Source organism: Lynx rufus, unplaced genomic scaffold (assembly GCF_022079265.1).
Source record: "Lynx rufus isolate CCGP_SWC_20201006 ecotype Redwood Valley unplaced genomic scaffold, mLynRuf1.p SCAF_54, whole genome shotgun sequence".
Classification (NCBI taxonomy): Eukaryota; Metazoa; Chordata; class Mammalia; order Carnivora; family Felidae; genus Lynx; species Lynx rufus.
The window spans coordinates 765,968-789,071 of NW_025814872.1; the positions used below are offsets into that span (position 1 = coordinate 765,968).

At 62.4% G+C, this 23,104-nt stretch overlaps 1 protein-coding gene across 4 annotated transcripts; it reads right to left on the reverse strand.

Annotated features, from left to right (window-relative positions):
• Positions 1-640: 640 nt before the first annotated feature.
• On the reverse strand, positions 641-22,714 carry PPP1R12C (protein phosphatase 1 regulatory subunit 12C). Of its 4 annotated transcripts, none has more exons than XM_047100895.1 (22): positions 22,394-22,714; positions 16,870-17,000; positions 16,660-16,778; positions 11,259-11,418; positions 8,108-8,252; positions 7,938-8,012; positions 6,636-6,709; positions 6,433-6,560; positions 5,341-5,414; positions 4,926-5,084; positions 4,776-4,843; positions 4,034-4,168; positions 3,699-3,789; positions 2,755-2,829; positions 2,616-2,676; positions 2,371-2,453; positions 2,227-2,267; positions 2,056-2,143; positions 1,791-1,895; positions 1,572-1,622; positions 1,369-1,419; positions 641-1,279 (listed from the first exon to the last, which is right to left on the reverse strand). In XM_047100895.1, the coding sequence occupies exons 1-22, from the start codon at positions 22,712-22,714 to the stop codon at positions 1,193-1,195; spliced, it is 2,322 nt and encodes a 773-aa protein (XP_046956851.1). In that variant the 3' UTR covers positions 641-1,192. The 4 variants fall into 4 exon arrangements, 3 of the variants coding, with proteins under 3 accessions (XP_046956851.1, XP_046956850.1, XP_046956852.1); XM_047100894.1 differs by having other exon boundaries at positions 2,371-2,456; XM_047100896.1 differs by having other exon boundaries at positions 1,186-1,279; positions 1,369-1,451; positions 2,371-2,456.
• Between the last annotated feature and the right edge of the window lie 390 nt (positions 22,715-23,104).

Below are 23,104 nucleotides of genomic sequence, written 5' to 3' on the forward strand. Positions count from 1 at the left end.
GCCTACATGGCTCACTCCTTGACGCCTTCAGGTATCTTCCTGTGCCAGCTTTTCGATGGGGCCTGCACAGAAGACACCCGTGTATGTTCTCCTGTGCACACACCCCTGCCTCCCTATGCCCTTCCCCTGCTTCTCCATAGCACCACCGCCTGGGATACTTCTTCCATTGTTGCCTGTCTCATGCCTCGCCTCCTCAATTGTACCCGGTCTTTCCCATTTCATTCACTACTGTATCACCAACAGGTAGGACGGGGCTCGGAGGAGAATGACAGAATGCTCCATCCTCCTACTCAGCACCAGCCAATTGTTACCATGCAGGGCTGAAAAGTTCATACTATCACATTCCTATTTCTCCAGAAAAGTCAAAACCGTAGGGTTTTCTTCTCATGAATTACCCCCAATTTTAAATGTCGGCAATTCAAATTTGTTTCAAAAACACGGCTGGTAAGACCCAAGCTCCCAGGCTCCCTTGTGACCAGGTCAGCCCTGGTGTGGGGCCACTGCCCCAGCCGGCCACTCCTGGAACCCCTTCCCAGCCAGTGAGCACTCACCGACCCATCGCTCATGATCCTGGGGTCTGGCCACTGACAAGGGAGGAACACAGAAGTGGTGCCCCACCTCGAGCCGGGGACACGGTCACTGAGTGGCAACTTCACGACTTTTATTTGTGGTGCCTGTGCTTTGTCTCGAAAATATCTTCTCCCCCTGCCCCTGACAGTGGGCGGGACGGGGGCAGCAAAAAATAGAGATCCCTCCCTATTGCACACGGGCCCTATACAGAGGCCCACCTGGCCCAGGCTGGCGGGACTCTTGGCACATTCTCGGATCCCTGTTCAGGAGCGGGAGGGGTGACTGGGGTGGCATCACACGTGAGGGGGGGACCTCCGGGTGGCCACTCCGGTCCTGGCACTTCCTGGTCCGCGGTTCCTCCGTGGTCCCACCTCCGGTCCCGGGCCCCCCTCAACCACGTCCCCCTACCTGGCTCGGCCTCTGACCTCCATCCTGGCCTCGGGTGGCCCCCCTCGGCTCCTGGGGATTCTGCTCCCCTCCCAGTCTGGAGGCCCCGAAGGGAGGCTATGGCTTCTCAGAGACCCCCTGGGAGCCCTGTCACTCGTGCTCACACAGGGGAAGGGGTGCGTGTGGCAGAAGCAGCTGTATAAATACGGGTACGGGGAAAGGTCCTCCGCCAGAGTCACTTAGAAAGTTTGCTGATGACGCGGATCAGGGCTGCGTTCTCATCCTTGAGCCTCTGGTTGTCAGCCCGGAGATCGGACAGGGCCTGGGGGATGGGATGGGGAGGTCAGCGGGGTGGCCCCGGGTCACCCGGGGTCTGCCTAGAACCCGTCCACAGTGCCCCCTTAGGCTCACCTTCAGCTCCTCCTCCAGCTCGGCAGCCTTCCTCTCCAGGGCCCTGCACTCCTGGCATAAACAGGAGGGGTGAGGCCCAGGGCCTGGGGGTGGGGGAGGGCTAGGGGTCAAGTAAGGCTGAGAAGGGTGGGGAGAGGGCAGAGAACCCTCTTCAGACCCACATGGGACACCCACATGGCCCCACCCCAGCTGCCCCTACTCACGAATCTCTCCAGCTCCAGGAGGGCGGGCCTCTCTGCAAAGCGCTCCTGCCTCTGGGGACAAGAGAGCCCAAGGCTCAGAGAAGTGGCCAAGCCACAAAGACCAGGACTGGGACCCCAGCCTGGGAAGGGGGCGGCAGTCCAGCCTCCCAGCCGGCCCCCCCTCCCGGAGCAGGCCCATCCGGGCCACTGCGACCCGGCTCCCAGGTCGGGGCATCTCACCTGCGTGGCGCGCTCCAACTCCACCTTGAGCTGCGCCAGGCGGAGCGTGGTCTCGGTCAGGGCCTCACGAAGCCGCTCGTTCTCGCTGCGCAGCTCTGCGTACAGCTGGGGGGAACCGGACAGGGAGCGCGGGTCAGTCCTGCCGGCCCACGTGGGGAAGGGTGGGGAGCAGGGATACACAAGCACAACCACAGACAGAGAGCTGCAGGGCAGGTGGATAAAGGACGACCGCGGGGGCAGATCGAGGGTGGGTGGTGTCGCAAACCTTCCTGAAGCCTCCGTCGGGCTCGTCTGATTCTGGCTGGGAGTCACGCTGCCGCTGACTGCGAGGTGAAGGGCCGCCCTCGGAAGTGCTGGGGTGGAGGCAGGCAGGGCGTCAGCGGGGCTCCCTGTGGCCCTACAGAAGAGCCCAGACCCTTCCCTGCCCACCCTGTACCTGGACTCTGGGCTGCGGTCGGCCGGCTCCGCCTCCTCCCCCTGCGAGCGGAGGTGGGGTTCAGCCTGATGCCGGGAAGGGAGTCTGGCCCACCACCCTACCTCCAAGGCCCACCCGTAGCCCAGCGCTCGCCCCGCCCCTCACCTCCGCAGGCCCCCTCCACTCTTTGCCGACTTTGCGGTGCTCCCTGGCGGCCTGTGGTCCCTGACCCTGCCCGTCAGGCGCCTCTGCTGGGGGGGAGGGGCAGGAATCAGCCCAGAAACCTGGGGAGCGGCCCCTCTCTGCGGTGTCAGGGTCCCTAGGCCCGACCCCTCGGGAAAACAGACTGCAGCGGGAGAGATGGGGAGGCCAGGGGGCAGGAGGTCGACCTCCCAGAAACCAGACCTCACCTCTCAAGGCAGGGCCATCAGAGTTCTCCACCCCCGGGACTCGGGGCCTCCGAGAGGGGTCCTGTCCGAGAAGGGCAGGGAGGTCAGAGGGCAAGGGCATCTTGGACCACCCACCGCCTGGTCACCTGACCCCTCTCACCAGGCTCGATGTCTCTGGCTCTGGGGTCTTCCCTGCTGCCTTCTCTGCTTCCTTCAGGTCGGTGAGGGTCACACCCTGGGGGAGCGAGAGCAGTCAGGGGTCCCAGAGGTCAGGGCCCAGACCACCCAGGATGCAAGTGTAGGCCCCCAGCCCCTCCTCCCTCAGACCCAGGAATCAGGCCCCCAGCCCCTCCTCCCTCAGACCCAGGAATCAGGCCCCCAGCCCTTCCTCCCTCAGACCCAGGAGTCCAGACCCCCAGCGCCCTCCTCCCTCAGACCCAGGAGTCCTGGCCCCCAGCCCCTCCTCCCTCAGACCCAGGTGTCCTGGCTCCAGCCCCCTCCTCCCTCAGACCCAGAGGTCCAGACCCCCAGTCCCCTCCTCCCTCAGACCCAGGAGTCCACACCCCCAGCCCCCTCCTCCCTCAGACCCAGGAGTCCTGCCCCCCAGCCCCTCCTCCCTCAGACCCAGAAGTCCTGCCCCCAGCCCCTCCTCCCTCAGACCCAGGAGTCCAGACCCCCAGCCCCCTCCTCCCTCAGACCCAGAAGTCCTGCCCCCAGCCCCTCCTCCCTCAGACCCAGGAGTCCTGGCCCCCAGCCCTTCCTCCCTCAGACCCAGGAGTCCAGACCCCCAGCCCCCTCCTCCCTCAGACCCAGAAGTCCTACCCCCAGCCCCTCTTCCCTCAGACCTTGAGGAGCCCAGTCCCCCAGCCCCCTCCTCCCTCAGACCCAGGAGTCCTGCCCCCCAGCCCCTCCTCCCTCAGACCCAGGAGTCCAGGCCTCCAGCCCCCTCCTCCCTCAGACCCAGAAGTCCTGCCCCCAGCCCCCTCCTCCCTCAGTCCCAGGAGTCCTGGCCCCCAGGACCTCCTCCCTCAGACACAGAAGTCCTGCCCCCAGCCCCCCTCCCTCAGACCCGGAGGAGCCCAGCCCCCCTGCCCACCCCCACACCTGTGTGGACCTCCGAGACTGACGCATGAGCCGAGAGCGAGCCTTCCGCTGAGATTCAGACTCCTCATCCCGCACAGGCATCTGGTAGGACCTGAGTGAAAGGTTCCCAACCTCAGTAAGGGTTCCTTTGGGTCCTGTTCCCGTCCCACGGCTAACATTTTTCAGGGAAGGGAAGTTCTGCCAGAGAACATCAACTCCCAGCAGACCCTGGGACAACCTCCCCCTTGGGAGCGCTGCCCGAGGCCCTGGGGCCTCCTGGGCAACACAGTGTCTCCCTGCTGGAGAGAAAGAGGCTTCCTTCCCCCCACCCCCGCCGTCCCCCCCAGCCTCTTTACCTCCGCCGGTCCCGGGAGTCAGCTGGGGGCGCCGTGGGGGCCGCAGGGACATTTGGCTTCACTGGGGATTCGGGCCCCGGAATTCTGGAGGGAGGAGTGGGATCATCCGAGGGAGGACGCCTGGAGATCTCAGACCTGGAAAGTCATTCATTCAGCAAATATCGTTACTCAAGCTCAAGTTACGCGGCAGGTGCTGGATATGCCACACTGAGCAACAAAAAGAATGATCTCTGCCCCAGTGAGTCAAACGTGTGCGGCAGAGACGCAGAACCAACAAGCGCGAGAGGAGCCCATCACAGAACAGGCCAGAAGGCTAAAGTGCTTGGGAGGAAAGCACGAGCCTGACAGCAGGTGGGAGGGTGTGCGTGTCCGGACACTGCGGCAGCATGGGCGTGAGGTCCGAGCAGGGCCTCACAGACAAGGTGACACTCATACATAGACCCGAGGAAGGGAGGAGGCAAGCCGGGGTGGGGGTGGTGCAGAGCAAAGGCCCTGGGGCAGCTGTGTGACTGTGTCAAAAGGGACGGGGTGGGAGGTGGGGACGGAGGCAACAGGAGGCCACCGCGACCGTGGAAGCTTCGCTGTGAGCTTTTATTTGACGCGCCACGACGAAAACTGAGGCAAAGAGCGGTCGGGGCAGAGACCCCAGAGGGCAAAAGCACTTGCTCGGGACCAAGCTGACCAGGTTGGGACCCGACCTGCCTCCCACCCGGAAAGGCCCAGGCCCCTGGCTGGCACTCACAGGGCACAGGGCTCCGGCACCTTACGGGAGGGGGCGGGCGTAACTCTGGCGAGGCGGGGCTCCTCAGCCTGTGGGAAGAGAAGACCAGAGGAGGACATTCTCCTCACCGAGGCGGGCCTGGCCCCGGCCCCCGCCCCTCACCCCACTCACCTGCGGGGAGGTCCCTTCCAGCCGAGAGGACGAGGCTGAGCGCTGCAACCCAGCCCCAGGGGCGCCCTCGGCCCCCCGCCTGTCTGTGGGACCCAGGGCACCAGAGCTTCCCGTCTTCTGGAGGCCAAAGCGCCTGGAGAAGGGGGCCTCTTCTGGGGGCTGGAGAAGGGAACGGTCTCAGGGAGAAAGGATCCTTCTCGGCCACTTCAAGTGTCGCCCCCAGAAGGACCACAACAAACCACTATTCCCATCAGCCCCCTGGGCAGATGCAGCCAGAAAAAAAGCAATCAGTTGTTCTGGAAGATTCTGGAAACTGTCATCTTCACCTTACATACCCTGAAAAGAGGTCTACAGATTCATGACATCTCTCCCCTCCCTCCCCAAACAGTATGACCTCTAGAGCATCCAAACTCACCATGGGGCTCTGAGGGCTAGCGGGTGGTGGAGAAGACACTCCGTTGAGAGTTCTGGATTCTGTGGAGGGTGGCTCTACGGTGCGGGAAAACAGAGACGCCAGGTGCCTCTCAGAACCAGCCCCTCCTCCCTCAGGCCCAGGGGTCCAGACCTCCCAGCCCCTCCTCCCTCAGACCCAGGAGTCCAGACCTCCCAGCCCCTCTTCCCTCAGACCCATGAGTCGTGGCCCCCAGCCCTTCCTCCCTCAGACCCAGGAGTCCAGAACCCCAGCCCTCCTCCCTCAGACCCAGGAGTCCAGACCCCCAGCCCCTCCTCCCTCAGGCCCAGGGGTCCAGACCTCCCAGCCCCTCCTCCCTCAGACCCAGGAGTCCAGACCTCCCAGCCCCTCTTCCCTCAGACCCATGAGTCGTGGCCCCCAGCCCTTCCTCCCTCAGACCCAGGAGTCCAGACTCCCAGCTCCCTCCTCACTCAGACCCAGGATCAGGCCCCCAACCCCTCCTCCCTCAGACCCAGGAGTCCAGACCCCTCAGCCCCTCCTCCCTCAGACCCAGGAGTCCAGGCCCCAGCCCCCTCCTCCCTCAGGCCCAGGAGTCCAGACCCCCAGCCCCTCCTCCCTCAGACCCAGGAGTCCAGGCCGCCAGCCCCTCCTCCCTCAGACCCAGGAGTCCAGACCCCTCAGCCCCTCCTCCCTCAGACCCAGGAGTCCAGGCCCCAGCCCCCTCCTCCCTCAGGCCCAGGAGTCCAGACCCCCAGCCCCTCCTCCCTCAGACCCAGAAGTCCAGGCCCCAGCCCCCTCCTCCCTCAGACCCAGGAGTCCAGACCCCCAGCCCCTCCTCCCTCAGACCCAGGAGTCCAGGCCCCAGCCCCCTCCTCCCTCAGGCCCAGGAGTCCAGACTCCCAGCCCCCTCCTCCTTCAGACCCAGGAGTCCTGGCCCTCAGCGCCTCCTCCCTCAGACCCAGGATCCTGAACCCCAGCCCCTTCCTCCCTCAGACCCAGGAGTCCTGCCCCCCAGACCCTACCTCCCTTAGACCCAGGAGTCCAGACCCCCCACCCCTCCTTCCTAGATCCAGAAACCCAGACCCTGCTCCGCACCTGTGGGGCCTTCTTCTCCCTCATCCTCGTCATGTATGGGGGGCCCCCCTGCCCCCCCAGGCCGGCGTTCCTTGGACAGATCTTGGAGAGAAATCTTCTCTCGGCTGCTCAGACGACACACGGAGCTCCTGGTGGGAAGGGGAGGGCATGGGGTTCCAGTCCCTGGGACCCTCCACCTGCCCACCCAGGCGCCTGTCCACTACCTTCGGTGTTTGCCGCTGGAAGGCACCTGGGGCTCCTGGCTTCTGCTCTGAGAAGCTTCCTTTTGGTTCCGCAGCTGCAAGGGGACAAAGGAGGGGACGGAGGAGGCTGCTGGGAGGGCCCCACGCGGCCCGCAGCCCCCACGTCCGGGGCCGGCATGCACGGCTGTGCAGGTCTGGGTGGAGGAGGCGCCACCCACGGGGAGGGCCACTCCCAGCAGACACGGGGGATCTGCGGGCCTCTGCACACGGCTGTGTGGCGTCTGGGTCCTCCTCACGGCTGCCTCCCGGCCTCCCCGCTCCGGTGTCCTCCCCTCCCAGGGTGCCCCGCTCACCGGGGACACTGTCATCCCTGCCACCTCCCTAGGGCGGCCCGCCCAGCCTTGGCACAGAGGTTCCTCCACCAGGCGAGCCCGTCATCCCCGCCCCTCCTGAGAGGCAGAGCCGCCTTCCCCCGCCGCAGGCTGAGAGCGCACCCATACCTGTGCTCCCTCCTCGCCGAGGGCTGGCCCTGCCTCACCCTCCACGAAGCCCACGGCGGCCCCACTACCCTCACCCTCACACTGCTCCTCAGCCTAGCGTTCAAGGCCCTTCAGGTGGGCCCCCCGCCCAAGGCCTCCCTGCCTCACACTCCCCTCCGGGCCCCACCCATTTTCCCACCCCCTAGCCTTTGCACGTGCTGTGCCCTCACCCCGAGCGCATGCCCTGGGTCTGAGAAGCTGTCCACCCAGCCAGAACTATGACCTTTCCTCTCAACGTCACCACGACCGACCTTTAAACAGAGGGATCTGTGTCCATCTACCCCCCCACTGACTGGAAGCTCCAGGCAGAGTGCCCGGCCCCCAGGAGGCCTCAGGAGATGCTTCTTGCTCCCAGTCGGCTTACAGTCCGCCAAGCAGGGTTCCAAACGTTCTCGCGCAGTAACACGTATACTCCCCGTAGCATAACAGATACTCCACGTGACTCCTCGTAAAGGTGCACACACCGTTATCCCCACGTTACAGGTGAGGAAACTGAGGCCCAGAGAGGTTAAGTGACCAGCCCGAGCTCACAGAGCAAACGCATGCCAGAGCCGGGATTCAGAGCCCAGAGTCCATGCCGTCCAGCCCTTCACTCTGCCTTTTTCCAGCAACAAGGCCTGGCCCGGTGCTGGCTGGGCGGCATTCCGGGGCTGATGAGGCCCAGCCTCCTCCTGACCCCTCTTCCTGACTCTGACTGTCGCCAGCTGGGCAGGAGCAGGTCCCCTGCCAGGGGGCACTGGGGTAGCAGGGAGCCGACGCGAGGGAGGGAGCCCCCGAGACTCACATCCTCCTGCTTCCGGGCCAGTTCCTCCAACAGACTCAGCACCTCCTCGTCAGCCAGGTCGCAGGGACGTTGGCCCTGGCGGCGGAGGAAGAGAAGGGGCAGAGGACGATGGAGGGGAGGGGGCCTCCCGCCCCTCAGCCCCACCGGCCCGCGAGCAGCCCGGCCCTCACCGCGTGGGTCAGCGAGTCCATGCCCCCACCGTGCTCGGCCAGCAGGCGGCAGGCGTCCTCCACGCCCCAGTGGGCCGCGGCGTGCAGGGGGGTCCAGCCGTCCCCGTCCCGGAGCTCTGGGTCGTAGCCGGCCTGAAGGAGCAGCCTGGGTGCGGGGAGGCTCGGAGTCAAGGACCGAGATGCGGGTTCTGCCCGAGGCTGCCGTCATCGGCTGGCCGCGCTGGGGCCCGGTCGGGACAGGCAGGTGGCGAGGGCCTCTTTGTGGAGCCCCTCCCCCGGCCCAGTGGGTGGCTTCAGGAACCCTGCCCCTTGTACCGGGCAACTCTCTTGACTGTCACCCCTGGGTGTGGGACGCACAGCCCCAGAGCCTGTGAAAGGGCTGAGGCCCCAGAAGGGGCAGCCCTGGGGCAGTGATGTTCTAGGAACCCGCCAGCTCAGGGAGGTGGCCCTCAGCCAAGGCGATGCTGCCCGCCAGGTGACATCTGGCAGTGTCTGGAGACGGTCCGGGAGATCACAGCTGAGGGGTGGATGCCAGGGATGTTCCTAACACCCTACGGCACAGAGGACGGCCCCACGGCAAAGACTGATGTGGTCCAAAACCCCGCTAGTGGCGAGGCCGAGGAGCCCCGGCTTGGAGGACGAGCACAGGATCTGGGGGGACAGGGTTAGAAGCCCAGGCGGGTCCCGCACGCACAGCTGGCGGCACACAGCCTGCCTCTGCAGGACTGGCATCGGGTTCCGTGCCCGTGGGAACAAGCGAATACGAGGTGGGAGGTGGACAGAGTTCATGAGACTTTTCAGATAGAAGGGCCTCTGTGGGGCTCTGCTGACCTCGTCACTCACTCCCCAGAGCTCACTCGCTGCAGCCACCTGGACGCCTGCACATGGTCCCCAGGGGTCCCCAGGCCGGAGCTCATGCAGCCCCCCTCCCACTCCTCCCACCGCCTTCTTTATGCCTTTCTAGGCCCACGGTTCTCAACTAGGGGGGGCACCTGGCCATGTCCGCACATGTTTGGTCGTCCTGAGTTGGGGGGTGGGGGGGGGGCGCGCTCCTGGCCTCCAGGCAAGAGCCCAGGGATACTGCTCAGCACCTTACAACGAACGGGCACACCCCTCCCCGGTCACCAGTGTGCACTCAGGCCCACGTCACGTGGTCTGCTGCCCTGGTCACTTGTCTGCCTCCCCGGCGAGGCTGGGGGCTGCACGTGGGCCCAGACACGTCTCGTGTGCCAGCCGCCCCGGACCTAAAAGACGGCCCGGCCTTCGGCAGGTGCTCGGTAAGTAAGTGCCCAGCGCCACCTCTCTGGGCCTCTACCCTGCCCTTCGTCGGTGATGAGGGGAACGTTGGTTACATCCTCCTACAAACGCAGCCGTCCTGAGGGCGGTGATAAAATGGGAGTCGCTGAGCCTTCCCGCGGCCAAAGCACTTCGTTCCTGTGCCAGACAGTGAGCCAACCCCAGACCCCGACTCTCCCCCCACTTAGTAACCATGCCCAACTCTCAGCTGGACACGCTGTCACCTGGCTCAAGAGGGATCTCCCGGGCTCCCTGGTGGGAGCCCCGGGCAGGCGAGTAACTGGGATGGTGGAAACGCCAAGAAAACGCCAGGTGGTCTGGCAAATGGGACATCAGTGTTCAGCGTGCGGGTCACTTCAGAATTGTTCTTTTAAAAGGAGTCAACGGGGCATCTGGGTGGCTCAGTTAAGCGTCTGACTCTTTATTTCAGCCCAGGTCAGGACCTCGCAGTCCGTGAGCTCAACAGTGCAGAGCCTGCTTGGGATTCTCTCTCTTTCTTCCTCTCTCTCAAAATAATAAACTTTAAAAAATAATCAAGTAAAAATAAAGGGAATCAACATTTGTTCCTTTTGTCCTCTCCTCCTCCGGGCTGTGTGGGATGCAGATGCAACGGCAGGAGGCGAAGCAGCCACCTGAGACTCAGCGGTGGAAGCCACGGGCAGAAGAGGACAGGGCTGGGCACATGACTGGGCCTGACCATTTACATCCCAGGCCCCTTGCCACTGGGATTAGCTCTGGGATGGGCAGGTGCCCAAGGCGGCCCAGTGAGCATCAGGCCAGGACTTTTGCTACAAGAATGGGGGCGAGGCATTCTACTTTCACAGCAGGCAAGCAACTAGGTCATGAGCCTGGAGCCACCAGGGGCCATCTCTAGCACCTCACTGGAAAACCTGCCTAAAAACCCAACACAGAGGTGAGCAGAGCTGAGGGATTCATCTCTACTCCACTTCCAGACTGAAAATAAAGGATAAATCACAAAGAGAGAGGACTCAGAGAGGAGAGAATCTGAGGATGAGAATGGGAACCAACCACCCCAACATAAGAGGGTGAGGCAGCCAAACACGGACGGCAGCAAGGGAACACATGCTGTAGCGATTTAAAATACATATGCGCTAGATAACCTGGCCTTCAAATACAGAAATAAACACCACGGGCACTACAAGGGTAAACAGGCAAAATCCACAAGCATCGTAGGAAATTTCAGGGGCACCCGGCTGGCCCACTCAGTGGAGCATGTGACTCTTGATCTCAGGGTTGCAAATTCAAGCCCTGCGTTGGGTGTAGAAATTACTTACACATAAAATCTTAACAACAAAAACAAAAAAAAAGTATGTCTCTCACAGTAACTGACAGAGTAGGCAGAGAGAAAAAAACCCACTAAGAACATAGAAGGCTGAAATAGCGTGACTACAAAGGTGATCTGATAACCTACACGGAACGCTGTACTTCACAGCATGGTTCTTTTCCAGCTGACACATACCGGGGTATAAAGCAAACCTCAGAGAATTCCGAAAATCCGATGGAAGCGTATGGATTCTCTGACCACAGTGCCATCAAGGCAGGAAATGGGCATCGAAACAATGACTGGAAAAATCCCACGCATCTGAAATTAAGGACATCCTTCTAAATAATCCAGAGGCCAAAGAAGAGATATTACAAGCCGGAAAATGTTTTAAACTTACGGACAACGAAAAGCCTACACATCGGGACTCATGGACAAGGCCAAGGCTGTATTTAGAGACAAATACTCCATCCACATACATAAAAAACCCACAGGAAGGTGGAAGACAGCGAGAAGGAACAGATCAGCCCAGCACAAAGAGCAGGGAAGAGTGGGGACACCAGCCCCGCTCACCTCATCACTTCGATGTAGCCCTTAGCGGCTGCCACGTGCAGGGCAGAGGCCCCCGTGCGGGGGTGCCGGGCCTCGGGCATCGCGCCCCCGTTCAGCCAGCATCTCGTGTCACGAAGCAGCAGTTCCTCCTCGGCCCGTTTGGCCGCCTCCACGTCCACACCTGGGAAGACGAGAAGGGGCAGTGGTAGGACTCACACCCGGAGCCCCAGGAGGCACGGGGTCCCCCTCGTTCCACATGCTCCTCTGGGACTCAGGGGACCCGGACTTCCCAACGGGGCCTCCGAGGCACTGCTGGGAGAACGGGGATCGCAGGCCCGTCTCCCATTTCAACCTAAGTATCACCTTTATCGTTACTCTTAAGTATAAACCCAGCACCTGATTACGTCAAACCCTCCCTAGCACCACCAGTAAAATCCTGAGCCCACGTCTTCACGCACTCTGTCGGGACCCTTTCTATCACCCTGAGTAGGATAAACCAGGCAAAGGGCCACCAGACCAAGGGGCCGCATTACTGGGGCAACAGCCTCTTTTCCTAGCCAGGTGCGGATCCCTGTTCACAGCTGTGCCGTCACCTAGAGCCATCAGAAGAGAGCCAAGCACGCGGCCTCGTCGGTCAGTTTCTGCACATCTTTCAGTTTCCTGCAAAGCTGTTCTGCATTTGGGATGCCAAGGGCAACTTAGGACTTCACGTGTAAGTGGATTTTGGATCAGAACAGGCAGCCTTGCTGAGGCTGTATTAGTATCTGGTGACCATCACCGAGAATCTGTACGTTGCCTGCCCCCTATTGAGACAGGAGTCAGAAAGGGTCTCTTCCAGCCAACGTTCGATCTCTCTCCTGGAAAGTTTATTGGGGTCTGTTGCTGTTCCAACTGTGAGATTTCTCACACCAAAGCGCTGGCTTGGAGCTGAGCCGTCCTGCCCCATAGCTGTCGGCCACGTGCAGCTACTGAGCGCCTGAACCGTAGCTGCTCCAAACCGAAGCGTGTCATGAACACAAATACACGCTGGATTTTGATGTGTGGGCGGGAAAAAGTGTGCGGCACGGGGTGCCTGGGTGGCTCAGTCGGCTGAGCACCCAACTCTTGATGTCAGCCCAGGTCATGATCTCACGGTTCGTGAATCCGAGCCCCAGCTGGGGCTCTGTGCTGACAGAGTGGAGCCTGCCTGGATTCTCTCTCCCCCTCTCTCTCTGCCCCTCCCCCACGTGAGTGCACTCTCTCTCCCTCAAAATTAATAAACTTAAAATACAAGAGCGCACAGCAACCCATGAATGGTTTTCTTTATGTTGATTAATGTTGACATGATAATGTCTTGGGCACACTCGGTTAAGTAAAATACGTTACTAAGTTAATCTCACCTGCTTCTTCTTACTCTTTTAAGTGCACCCACTTAAAAATGTTCCATTACGCTGTGGCTGACACTGGCTTTCCGCTGGGCAGCACGGGCAGAGGACCCCCGTAGCGCCACCACTTGGGCTTAAAAACTTAGGACAGAGGCCGCAAAAACCCCCTGTGTGCCCCCCACCCATCTCATCTTGCTTTCGTGACGCTGCGTCCTGTTGCACCCTCACTACACACACGGGAAAGTCTGCCCTAAGCCTGCCCCGGGGGTCCCAGAGGGCAAGCGGCCCGGAACCGGCTGCGCGTCTGCGCCACCTGCTGGCACCCAGGGAATGCGCGACTAAACTCCAACGGGATCACCTCTGGCTGCGGGATCACCTCTGGCTGCGTCTGGCAGCTGCCCAAGGAATGTTTGGCTGGTCGGAGCCCACCTGGTGGGCCCAGCTTGGGGCGGAGAGGCCGGGACAGTGCTGGGGACTCAGGGACACCCTCCCCCCCACCGCCGCACACAACTTCCTTAAAGGGAATCACCTTGAATCCTACTACAGATCCGTGTGCCTTCCTTAGGCAGCGAAGGGTGGGGTTTGCTGACCTTTTTCCAACTACTGCTAGTGTCTCTGGCATGGTCACACACATCCTTCTGCACTCTGCTTTTTGCCGAGATTTGCGTTTGTTGATGGAGCTCTCCATCAGGGTTGGCAAACCTGTCTGGTTTTTGCCTTTTGTTCTACTGATGGTAAAACACAATACCTCATACCCATTAAGCAGGCATTCCCTGTACCTCCCTCCCCAGCCCCTGGCAACCATCAGTCTACTTCCTGTCATTAAGCTTTGCCTGTTCCGGAAGGCCCCCCCCCCCCCCCCGTGTTTGTGAATAAAGCTTTATTGGAACGCGGCCACGCCCACCACGGACACAGGGCCCCTGGCTGTGCTGGGGAGGGCGGTCGCAGGGGCCCCGACCCCGGGCCGGCTGCAGCGTGACAGCACCTCCCACAAAGTCTCGTCCTTCACAGAAGCTGCCAGCCCACCTACAGATTAGTGATTTACCCAACCTCCTCTGCTGGAGCCCCCAGCCTCTCCCGCGGCCAACAACCGCCCCCGCCCCCATGAAGATTCCTGTCCGAGGGCGGGAGGGCCTCCGTCCGGTGGCCTAGCAGCAGAACCGCTAGATGCCCCCTTCCCGCCCAGTTCTGTGTCCCTGCGGCCCGTCCTGCAGCTGGGCTGGGGGCAGCTCTACAGCGCGGATGGGCGGCCACATCGCCTGGCCTGACCACCCATCCCTGTCGCCCCAGCTAGGGCTGGCTCAGGCGGAGGGTGGCGCTCAGGTGGCTGAGGAACTCTAGTCCTAGATCAGCCGAAGAATCAGCCAGCACTGTTAGCAGCGGCGCTTCATACCCGTTTGAGAGAATCTGCCTGAGAATGAAGTCCGTGCAGGGGCGCCTGGGGGGCTCAGGTCATGACCTCATAGCTCAAGGGGTTCGAACCCCACGTAGGGCTCTGTACTGACATCTGAGAGTCTGAAGCCTGCTTTGGATTCTGTCTCCCTCTCTGCTCCTCCCCCACTCACGCTCTGTCTCTCAAAAATAAATACAAATTAAAAAAAAAATTAAAGAATGAAGTCAATGCAGAGTTCAGTACAGTGATATTTTCCAGTTGGTGCCCCTGGATCAAACCATGCCTGAAGTCTGTGCAATTCCTGGACTTCAGTTACATGGCCCATAAATTGCCTTTTCATTTTAAACTGTGGTAAAAATACACATCAAATTTACCATCTTAACCCCTTTTAACTGCAGTTCTGTGGCATTAAGTATATTCACGTTGCCATACGGCCTCCACCACCATCCGTCTCCAGAACACTCTTCATCTTGCACAACTGAAACCCCGTCCCCATCAAACAGCATCGCCCCGCTTCCCCCTCCCCAGCCCCTGCGCCCACCACTCTACCTTCTGCTTCTATGAATTTGACCATTTTAGTCCCGTTCCTCATAGAGTTAGAATCACACAGAGTTTGTACACTTTGTGCCAGACTCTCTCACTGAGCATACTGTCCTCAGGGTTCACTCACACTGTAGCACGTGTCCAAACCTCTTGCCTTTTTAAGGCTGAATAACAGTATTCCATCGTAGCACATGCCACACATTGTTCATCCATTTCTCGGCTGGTGGACACTTGGGCTGCTTCCACCTCTGTGCTACTGTGAGAAACGGCCGCTTCAAACACGCTGCACAAACCGCCTCTTGGGCTGGGCCCTGAGCCCGGCTGCAACGGGTTCCCACAGAAGCGGCCCGCCAAGCCTCACCCGACAGACGGCTTTTTAATCACGAAGGGAGGCGGACTCCACGGTAGAGCCACCTGGCCAGTGCCCCTCCGTGAAGTTCAAGGCTAACAGCAACTGGGCAGGCAGACAGACAGCACCTGTCTCCCGAACAACGCACTAAGAAGTTCCTGCCACGAACGCAGACCTGAATCTCCCGGAGAAGCGGCAGGCGGGTCCAGGCCGAGGGACACGCTGTGTACAGAAGGCAGGGTGAGGAGGGCAAGGGGAGACCAAGGGCAGGGCAGGGCCACAGGAGGCGCAGAGGGGAGACTACAATGTGCCACAGGTAACAGCGCAGCACCAAGGCCAAGGTCCCGATGCCCACAGAGGAGTAACAACGTGACATCCTGTGTCCTTGTTCTAGGAGACACAGGCTCCCACGTCAGGGCCAGGGTTACAGTGTCTGCTTCGTGTTCTGGAGATGGCTGGGAACAGAGAGGGAGGCAGCTGGGGAGGGAGAAAGAAAAGGAAGGGAGGGGGTGGGGGAAGAGTGCTATTTATGTACAGTGGGGGGAGGGGGGAGGCAGGGCGAATGCAGATGGGCCAAAATGTTGAAAACTGACGAATCTATACCGTGTGACCCCATTTATACAAAACGTTCCAAAACGTGTAGGGACAGGAAGCAGATGAATGGTGTCTCAGGGCTGAGTGGGAGTGGGGTGCTGGTTGAGGGCTCCGGTTTCTTTGGTGCGACCGAAGCCCTCTGAGTCCATGAGGTGAGGCAGGCACAACACTGTGAGACGCTAAGAAACCAGCGGACCGCACGCTTTCGAAGAGAACCGAACGGGCTACGAATCACATCTCCACAAAGCTGCTAAAACCACCGGCCAAGCTCAGGGAGGGTCATGTGGCCGCCCCCCTAAGGCTGTCCCAACCTTTGTCCACATCTGAAGTTTTTCAGGGTGAGAAGTCAGAGAGGAGAGAAGCAGCTCAGCTCTGCCTTAGTGCCCGCCCCCCACGTTTGCCGTGACCCCAGACGTCCACCTGCACGCGGCTCTCTGACCTTACCAGCAGTCAGCCTGCCCAAGCCAAGCCCGGGGATCTGGGCGTCACCTTCCGCACCCCAGGGCCTGCTCTTCAGCAGCCTGACTGAACGAGCCACGGGGCCTCCAGACCCCCAGGCCCTGTGCCCACACCTTCTTGGCGGCTCCCTCGCTGAACCTAGACCAGCACCCCACGGCCCGTGCCCTCCAGGTCAGTCAGGCCACAGCCTTCCTCGCACACCCCACGCATCAGCTGGTTCTAGGTGGCTGCTTTGGGGAGTACGTTTGGACGTGAGCTCCTCTGAGAACTTGCTAGAAGCAATACACGTTCTCCCTAGAAATATGAACATGGCCACACACAGAGTTTCGGGGGTCCTGGGCCCCATGTTAAGGACCCTGCGGTTCAGTGACCGTGCACACGGGGAGAACAGTCCCCCTCAGGGAACACTTCCGAGAGGACAATCTCACCTGAGAGACCCCTGGACAAGCCCCCCGCACCTCATTTCCTCACTCACTCCTGGGGTAAAATGACAATTTGGGTCAACGTCAGGTTGGGCTCTTATCCGTGCCCAGCGGTGGCACATGCACTTTACATGATCACTCAATGTTCCAAGCAACCCGAGGACGGGGACCCGCATGCCCACCTCGCAGGTAAGGAACCCGAAGCAGACAGGGTCAGAGAACCCTAGGAAAAGCAGGGCTGGCCTCCGAGCCCCAGCAGTCTGTTCCCCGTGCCCGCAGGAAGCACCCAGGCGCCCACCTCGGTAGGCAATCTCCGCCTTCAGCAGCCCCTCCATGGCGTCCGACTCGGCCAAGTCCAGGGGCAAGTCCCCATCGCTGTTGACGGCGGCAATGTCAGCCCCGTGGCTCAGGAGGTACCTGGGGGTGGCGGTGGAGGGGTGGGGAGGTTAGGGCTGCGGGGTCTGAGCTCCGGTCCCCATGCGATCCCACTTACCCTCCCCCGCCTCACCTGGCGATGTCCAGGTAACCACAGGAGGCGGCCACATGCAGGGGCGTCCAGCCCTCGTTGTCCGCCTGGTTCACCGTGGCACCCTGCTCCACCAGGAAGCGCACCACCTCCAGGTTCTCATCAATGCAGGCCTGGGGCGCAGGGGACACAGCTGTCAGCCCCCACCTCACCCAGGCACCGCACGCCCAGCAAGGCAGGACTCCCAAGGGGCCGTGAGACAGACCCCGGGAACACGGAGTCAGACATTCAAGGGAAAAAACCAGATGACCCTGGGACAGACCCCAGAAGGCACCAGCCCTGCTCCTGGAGGCCCATTCAGCTACCCAGCCGTTTAAGACCTCTTGGCTTCCCAAAGGTTAGGTCAGCTGGACATCTGGAGCTCAGTGGAGCCAATGAGAACAGGACACCCAGATCCTTGCAAGTACGAATTGGATAAAGGGAGGGGGCTTTTCTCCAGCGTGGAAAGTCCTGGATGTTAGATACGATGTACCCCAGTCATCACCAACAGGACAAGGCTTCCAGTGACGAAGACCTCCTCCCTCAGACCATGGAGTTCTGAGCCCCCTGCCCTCTTCCCTTAGGCCCTAGAGGCCAGGCCCCCAGCCCCTCCTCCCTCAGACCCAGGAATCAGGCCCCCAGCCCCTCCTCCCTCAGACCCAGGAGTCCAGACCCCCAGCCCCCTCCTCCCTCAGGCCCAGGAACCAGGTCCCCAGCCCCCTCCTCCCTCAGACCCAGGGATCCAGGCTCCCAGCCCCTCCTCCCTCAGGCCCAGGAACCAGGTCCGCAGCCCCCTCCTCCCTCAGACCCTGGAGTCCTGACCCCCAGCCCCTCCTCCCTCAGACCCAGGAGTCCAGACCCCCAGCCCCCTCCTCCCTCAGACCCAGGAATCAGGCCCCCAGCCCCTCCACCCTCAGACCCAGGTGTCCTGGCCCCAGCCCCCTCCTCCCTCAGACCCAGGAGTCCAGACCCCCAGCCCCCTCCTCCCTCAGGCCCAGGAACCAGGTCCCCAGCCCCTCCTCCCTCAGACCCTGGGATCCAGGCTCCCAGCCCCTCCTCCCTCAGACCCAGGAGTCCTGAGCCCCAGCCTCTCCTCCCTCAGACCCGGGAGTCCTGAACCCCAGCCCCTCCTTCCTCAGAACTAGGAGTCCTGACCTCCCAGGACCTCCTCCCTCAGACCAGGAGTCCAGGCCCTCAGCCCCCTCCTCCCTCAGACCCAGGAATCAGGCCCCCAGCCCCTCCTCCCTCAGACCCAGGAATCAGGCCCCCAGCCCCTCCTCCCTCAGACCCAGGAGTCCTGCCCCCAGCCCCCTCCTCCCTCAGACCCAGGAGTCCAGACCCCCAGCCCCTCCTCCCTCAGACCCAGGAGTCCTGACCTCCAGCCCCTCCTCCCTCAGACCCAGGAGTCCAGACCCCCAGCCCCCTCCTCCCTCAGACCCAGGTGTCCGGCCCCAGCCCCCTCCTCCCTCAGACCCAGGGATCCAGGCTCCCAGCCCCTCCTCCCTCAGACCCAGGGATCCAGGCTCCCAGCCCCTCCTCCCTCAGACCCAGGAGTCCTGCCCCCAGCCCCTCCTCCCTCAGACCCAGGAGTCCTGCCCCCAGCCCCCTCCTCCCTCAGACCCAGGAGTCCAGACCCCCAGCCCCCTCCTCCCTCAGGCCCAGGAACCAGGTCCGCAGCCCCCTCCTCCCTCAGACCCTGGAGTCCTGACCCCCAGCCCCTCCTCCCTCAGACCCAGGAGTCCAGACCCCCAGCCCCCTCCTCCCTCAGACCCAGGAATCAGGCCCCCAGCCCCTCCTCCCTCAGACTCAGGAGTCCGGCCCCCCAGCCCCTCCTCCCTCAGACCCAGGAGTCCAGACCCCCAGCCCCCTCCTCCCTCAGACCCAGGTGTCCTGGCCCCAGCCCCCTCCTCCCTCAGACCCAGGAGTCCAGACCCCCAGCCCCCTCCTCCCTCAGGCCCAGGAACCAGGTCCGCAGCCCCCTCCTCCCTTAGACCCTGGAGTCCTGACCCCCAGCCCCTCCTCCCTCAGACCCAGGAGTCCATACCCCCAGCCCCCTCCTCCCTCAGACCCAGGAATCAGGCCCCCAGCCCCTCCTCCCTCAGACCCAGGTGTCCTGCCCCCAGCCCCCTCCTCCCTCAGACCCAGGAGTCCAGACCCCCAGCCCCCTCCTCCCTCAGACCCAGGTGTCCTGGCCCCAGCCCCCTCCTCCCTCAGACCCAGGAGTCCAGACCCCCAGCCCCCTCCTCCCTCAGGCCCAGGAACCAGGTCCCCAGCCCCCTCCTCCCTCAGACCCTGGAGTCCTGACCCCCAGCCCCTCCTCCCTCAGACCCAGGATCCTGAACCCCAGCCCCTCCTCCCTCAGGCCCAGGAACCAGGTCCGCAGCCCCCTCCTCCCTCAGGCCAAGCAGATGCTCCCCAGGATGCTGACCATGGCCCTGACTCCCACCCTGAGGGGACTGGCCTGGCCCCTGGGGCCCAAAGCTGTGCACGGGGTACTGTGCCAAGGGATCTCCACCTGGGAAGACCTTCCCTAATCCTCCTGCTGTCAAGGCTCTGTACTGCAGAGGAAGAAATCCATCTCAAGGAGACAGCAGCCCTTGCCTGAATAGGGACAGCAAGGGGACAGAGAAGGGATTTAGCCCAGGGCACATGAAAACCCGGGTGGGCGCTGGGACCTGAGCAGGGTCCAGGCAAGGGGTGGGCCTGGCTTCCTGGGTCCCTGGGCTAAATTAACTCCCCAATTCCCTCACCTCTCCAAAACCCAGCCATCTGGAGAAGGGGGGAGGCGGTGAGGGCCAAGAGCATGAAGTCATGGAAACTCAGGCTGGGGGGGGGGGGGGCACACGTGCCCTGGGAACGGGATGAACTGGGCTTGGTTTATTTCCACCCGGTTGTCGTGGTGATGGGGGGGGTCGAGGAGGGAGATGGGCCTTTCCCTTTCAAGGACCTGGCTGGGCACAGGAATCCGTGTGAAAGATGCCCGAGGCCTGGGCACCAGGGACCCAGGAACCCAGACAACAGCAGCCTCCCCCACCAGGAGTCCAAGCCGCTCCCTCCACCCAGACTCCGTCCCCGCTTCCACCCTCCCTATTCAGACCTGAGAACTGCGGCCCCTAGTCCCTCCTATGCCAGACCCCAGACCCAGCTGCTAATTCACAAGGCAATTCTGACGAGTGGGGGGAATACACCAGCTTTATCGTGGGGTTAACAAGCCCACCTGAGGTAGGTGCCGGGGTGTGAGAACTCCTGGGCACACACAAGGGCAGGGGGCTGTCGCCCGGGGACCCGCTCCAGGGAGGACTCAGAAAGGAAACCACAGCCCCAGGACGCACCCAGACAAGGTGACCAACTGTCCCAGTTTGTTTGGGACGGGGGCTGCCCGAGACCTGGGACTTTCACTGCTAAAACCAGGCCAGTCTACAGCAAACCGCCCTGCGCTGGTCACCCCACAACAGACCTGACCCAAACCCCAGGTCGCCCGCCTGCTGGCCATGTGACCTGAGGCAGGAACTTCCCCTCTCTGAACCTCCAAAGCCCTAATCCTTCAGGCTTCCTGCAAAGCCCCGGAAAGTGGGTTTACCAAGGGCTTGCCTGAGTGGGAAAGGGATTTCACCTGAAAAGGCAGCCTGATAGGCAAGGCCTAGGGGGATGCCAAAGAAGGGGGCTCAGCCTGGAGAGCAGGGCCAAGAGCCCCTGAGGAAAAGTCCAGGAGGGCCCAGGCCTGGACGGTGGCAGAGGAAGGGAAACAGAAGCCTGAGGCCCCTCTCCCCTGGGCTTGCCCAGCACTCTGACACCTTACAAGGCTCAGGGAAGCAGGCCCCTCCTCTGGGTGGTAGAAAGCATCCTCGCTAGCACCAGGGACTCTGTAGGGGACAGGCCTGGGGGTCAGAGAAGAGAAAAAGAGGACAGGTAGCAGTGAGACCAGGCAGCAGCCCTCCAGCTGAATGCCTGTGCTGCATCCTGAAGGGTTTTCCACACATCTGACCTCCCTCCTTCATCAGAGCCCTGCCACGGAGGGACCGACTACTAGCCCTGTTGCACAGATGAGGAAACTGAGGCACAGACAGAAAGGACGCTAACTTGAGGCCACAATGCTAAGGAACTGCGACTTGAACCCAGGACCATACTGATTTTCCTGAACTGCTCCTCTCCTCTTCCTGGGAGACCTGAGAAGTGGGCCTCTTCAAACATCCCTGCCTCCCCAGTCAAGCTTTCCACAGGGTCTTTTCTGGTTCCATCAATGACCAAACTCTATGGGTTCTGGCGAGAGGAGAGGGCTGAGGACTGGACCAGTATCAGGAGACAAGGAGGGAGATGGTCTCAGGGATGAGACAGAGGGTGGTGGCTCTTCTGTGGCCAGTCCTATCCCTGGTGGTCCCACTGTGGGAGGATAGATAAATGCATCCAGAACCAAAGAGGGTCCTGCGGCATAAGGTGGTCCTGGTTCTGGGACACACAAACACTGGAGGAGACAATCAGGGAGTCCTGGGAAGGCATGGGGGCCAGGTTATGGACGGAGACCAGCAGGGCTGTAGTACCCTTGGGAAGCTGACATACCCAGAGCCAGACAGATCACACAGCCTCTAGGAGAGAAGCTGCCAGATGCCCAGGAGAAGGCATCCGGGCAGAGAGAGCAAGACGACCAAGGATAGAGAGGCAGGTGCGTTGAGGCCCCCCAGGAAAAGGGCAAGGTTACAGGCACAGCCAAGGGAAGGGGCGGGAGGCAGAGAAGGTGCCTGGAGAACGAGAAACGTCCCTGACACGAGGCCTACGGTGGAGAAAATAGGAGGCACAGCCTCCAGAAAGAGAATGAAGACGGTCTGCGGGTGGAGACAGCAGGAGGTGCCCCAGACAAGGAAACGAGGTGGTACAAAGCCTAGAAAAACCTGAGCCAAGAAAGAGCATCCTTATACAGCAACAGACGGTACTGCCTAAGGGCGAGAAGGACTAATCGGAAAGCAGCAGCACGGAAGATATGCCCCTAGCCAAACAGGTAGTCCGGGCCAGGGGCCAGGGGAGGAAGCCCCACAGGCGCAGGCGCGTGCCTGCACAGGACGATGCTTGCTGCTCAGCGAAAGCGACACCTGCCTGGAAAGGGGAAACAGTGGGCTGGAGGACGTAGAAGTATTGCTAGAAGAAGTGCACAGCCTCGGGAAAGGTGGCAGCATTAGATGGCACAGGAGAGGAGACACAGAGACTACTGACGGGTGCTCAGGGTCGGGAGAAGGCAGCGCGAAGTGACAACGACCGGGACCAGTGGCATGGACCAGACCGAGGCCGTCAGCAGTGGCTCGGGTCCAGACTGAGGGCGGCGCAGGGCGGCAGAGACCAGGGCCGGTTGAAGAGGCTCAAGACTGGAAACAGGGAGTTGCAGGTGGGTGGCAAGGGCCAGGGGGTCGGAGAGGGCAGCAGCACAGGACGGCGCGCACCGAGACTGACGACCGTGAGTGACTCAGGGCCCGGAGGGCGCTGGAGGAGGCTCGGACCCTGGGCGGACCAGGTCCGGGGAGGGGCCGGGGGCGCTGACCTGGTGCAGGGCGCTGATGCCGTCGGCGTTGGTGGAATCGAGCACCGCGCGGGCGGGCGGCGGGGCGGCGGGGTCGAGCTCGGCGCCGGGGCCGGGGTCCGCGGCGCGCAACATCAGGCGCGCCTCGTCCAGGTCGCCGCCCGCGCAGGCCGCCAGGAACTCGGCGGCGCGCTCGAAGCGCACGGTGCGGGCGCGCCGCTCCCCGGGGCCCGGCTCGGCGCCCGCCCGCGCCCCCCACTGCCGCAGCTGCTCCCGCCGCCGCTCGCGGGCCGCGGCCGCCGCTGCCCCGGGGCCCGCCCCCGGGCCGTCCTCGCCCGACATCGCGCCGCCCGCCCGCCGGTAAGCGAGCGAGCGACCGCCGAGCGCCTAGCCCCGAGCCGCCGCCGCCACCGCCGCCACCGCCGCCCGCCCGCCGGGGGCCGCCGGGAACTGCCGCTGGCCCCGAGCCGCCCGAGGATCTGCCTGCCCCCGCCCGGCGCGTCGACGTCACACGCCGCCCTGGGGCGCGCTGGGAAATGGAGTCCGTGAGCCGAAGTTGCTAATGGCAACCTTCGGGCCTCGCTCAGCCCCGAGGCACGCTGGGAAGTCCGCAGCTCCCGGGCAGCTGATGTAGGGGAGGGTCCCGGGAGCGCCGGGAAGCGGGGTCTCCGGGCTGGAGGCGCGCCCCGGGGTGTGCTGGGAAACGCAGGGACCAGTGGCACGGGGCACGGG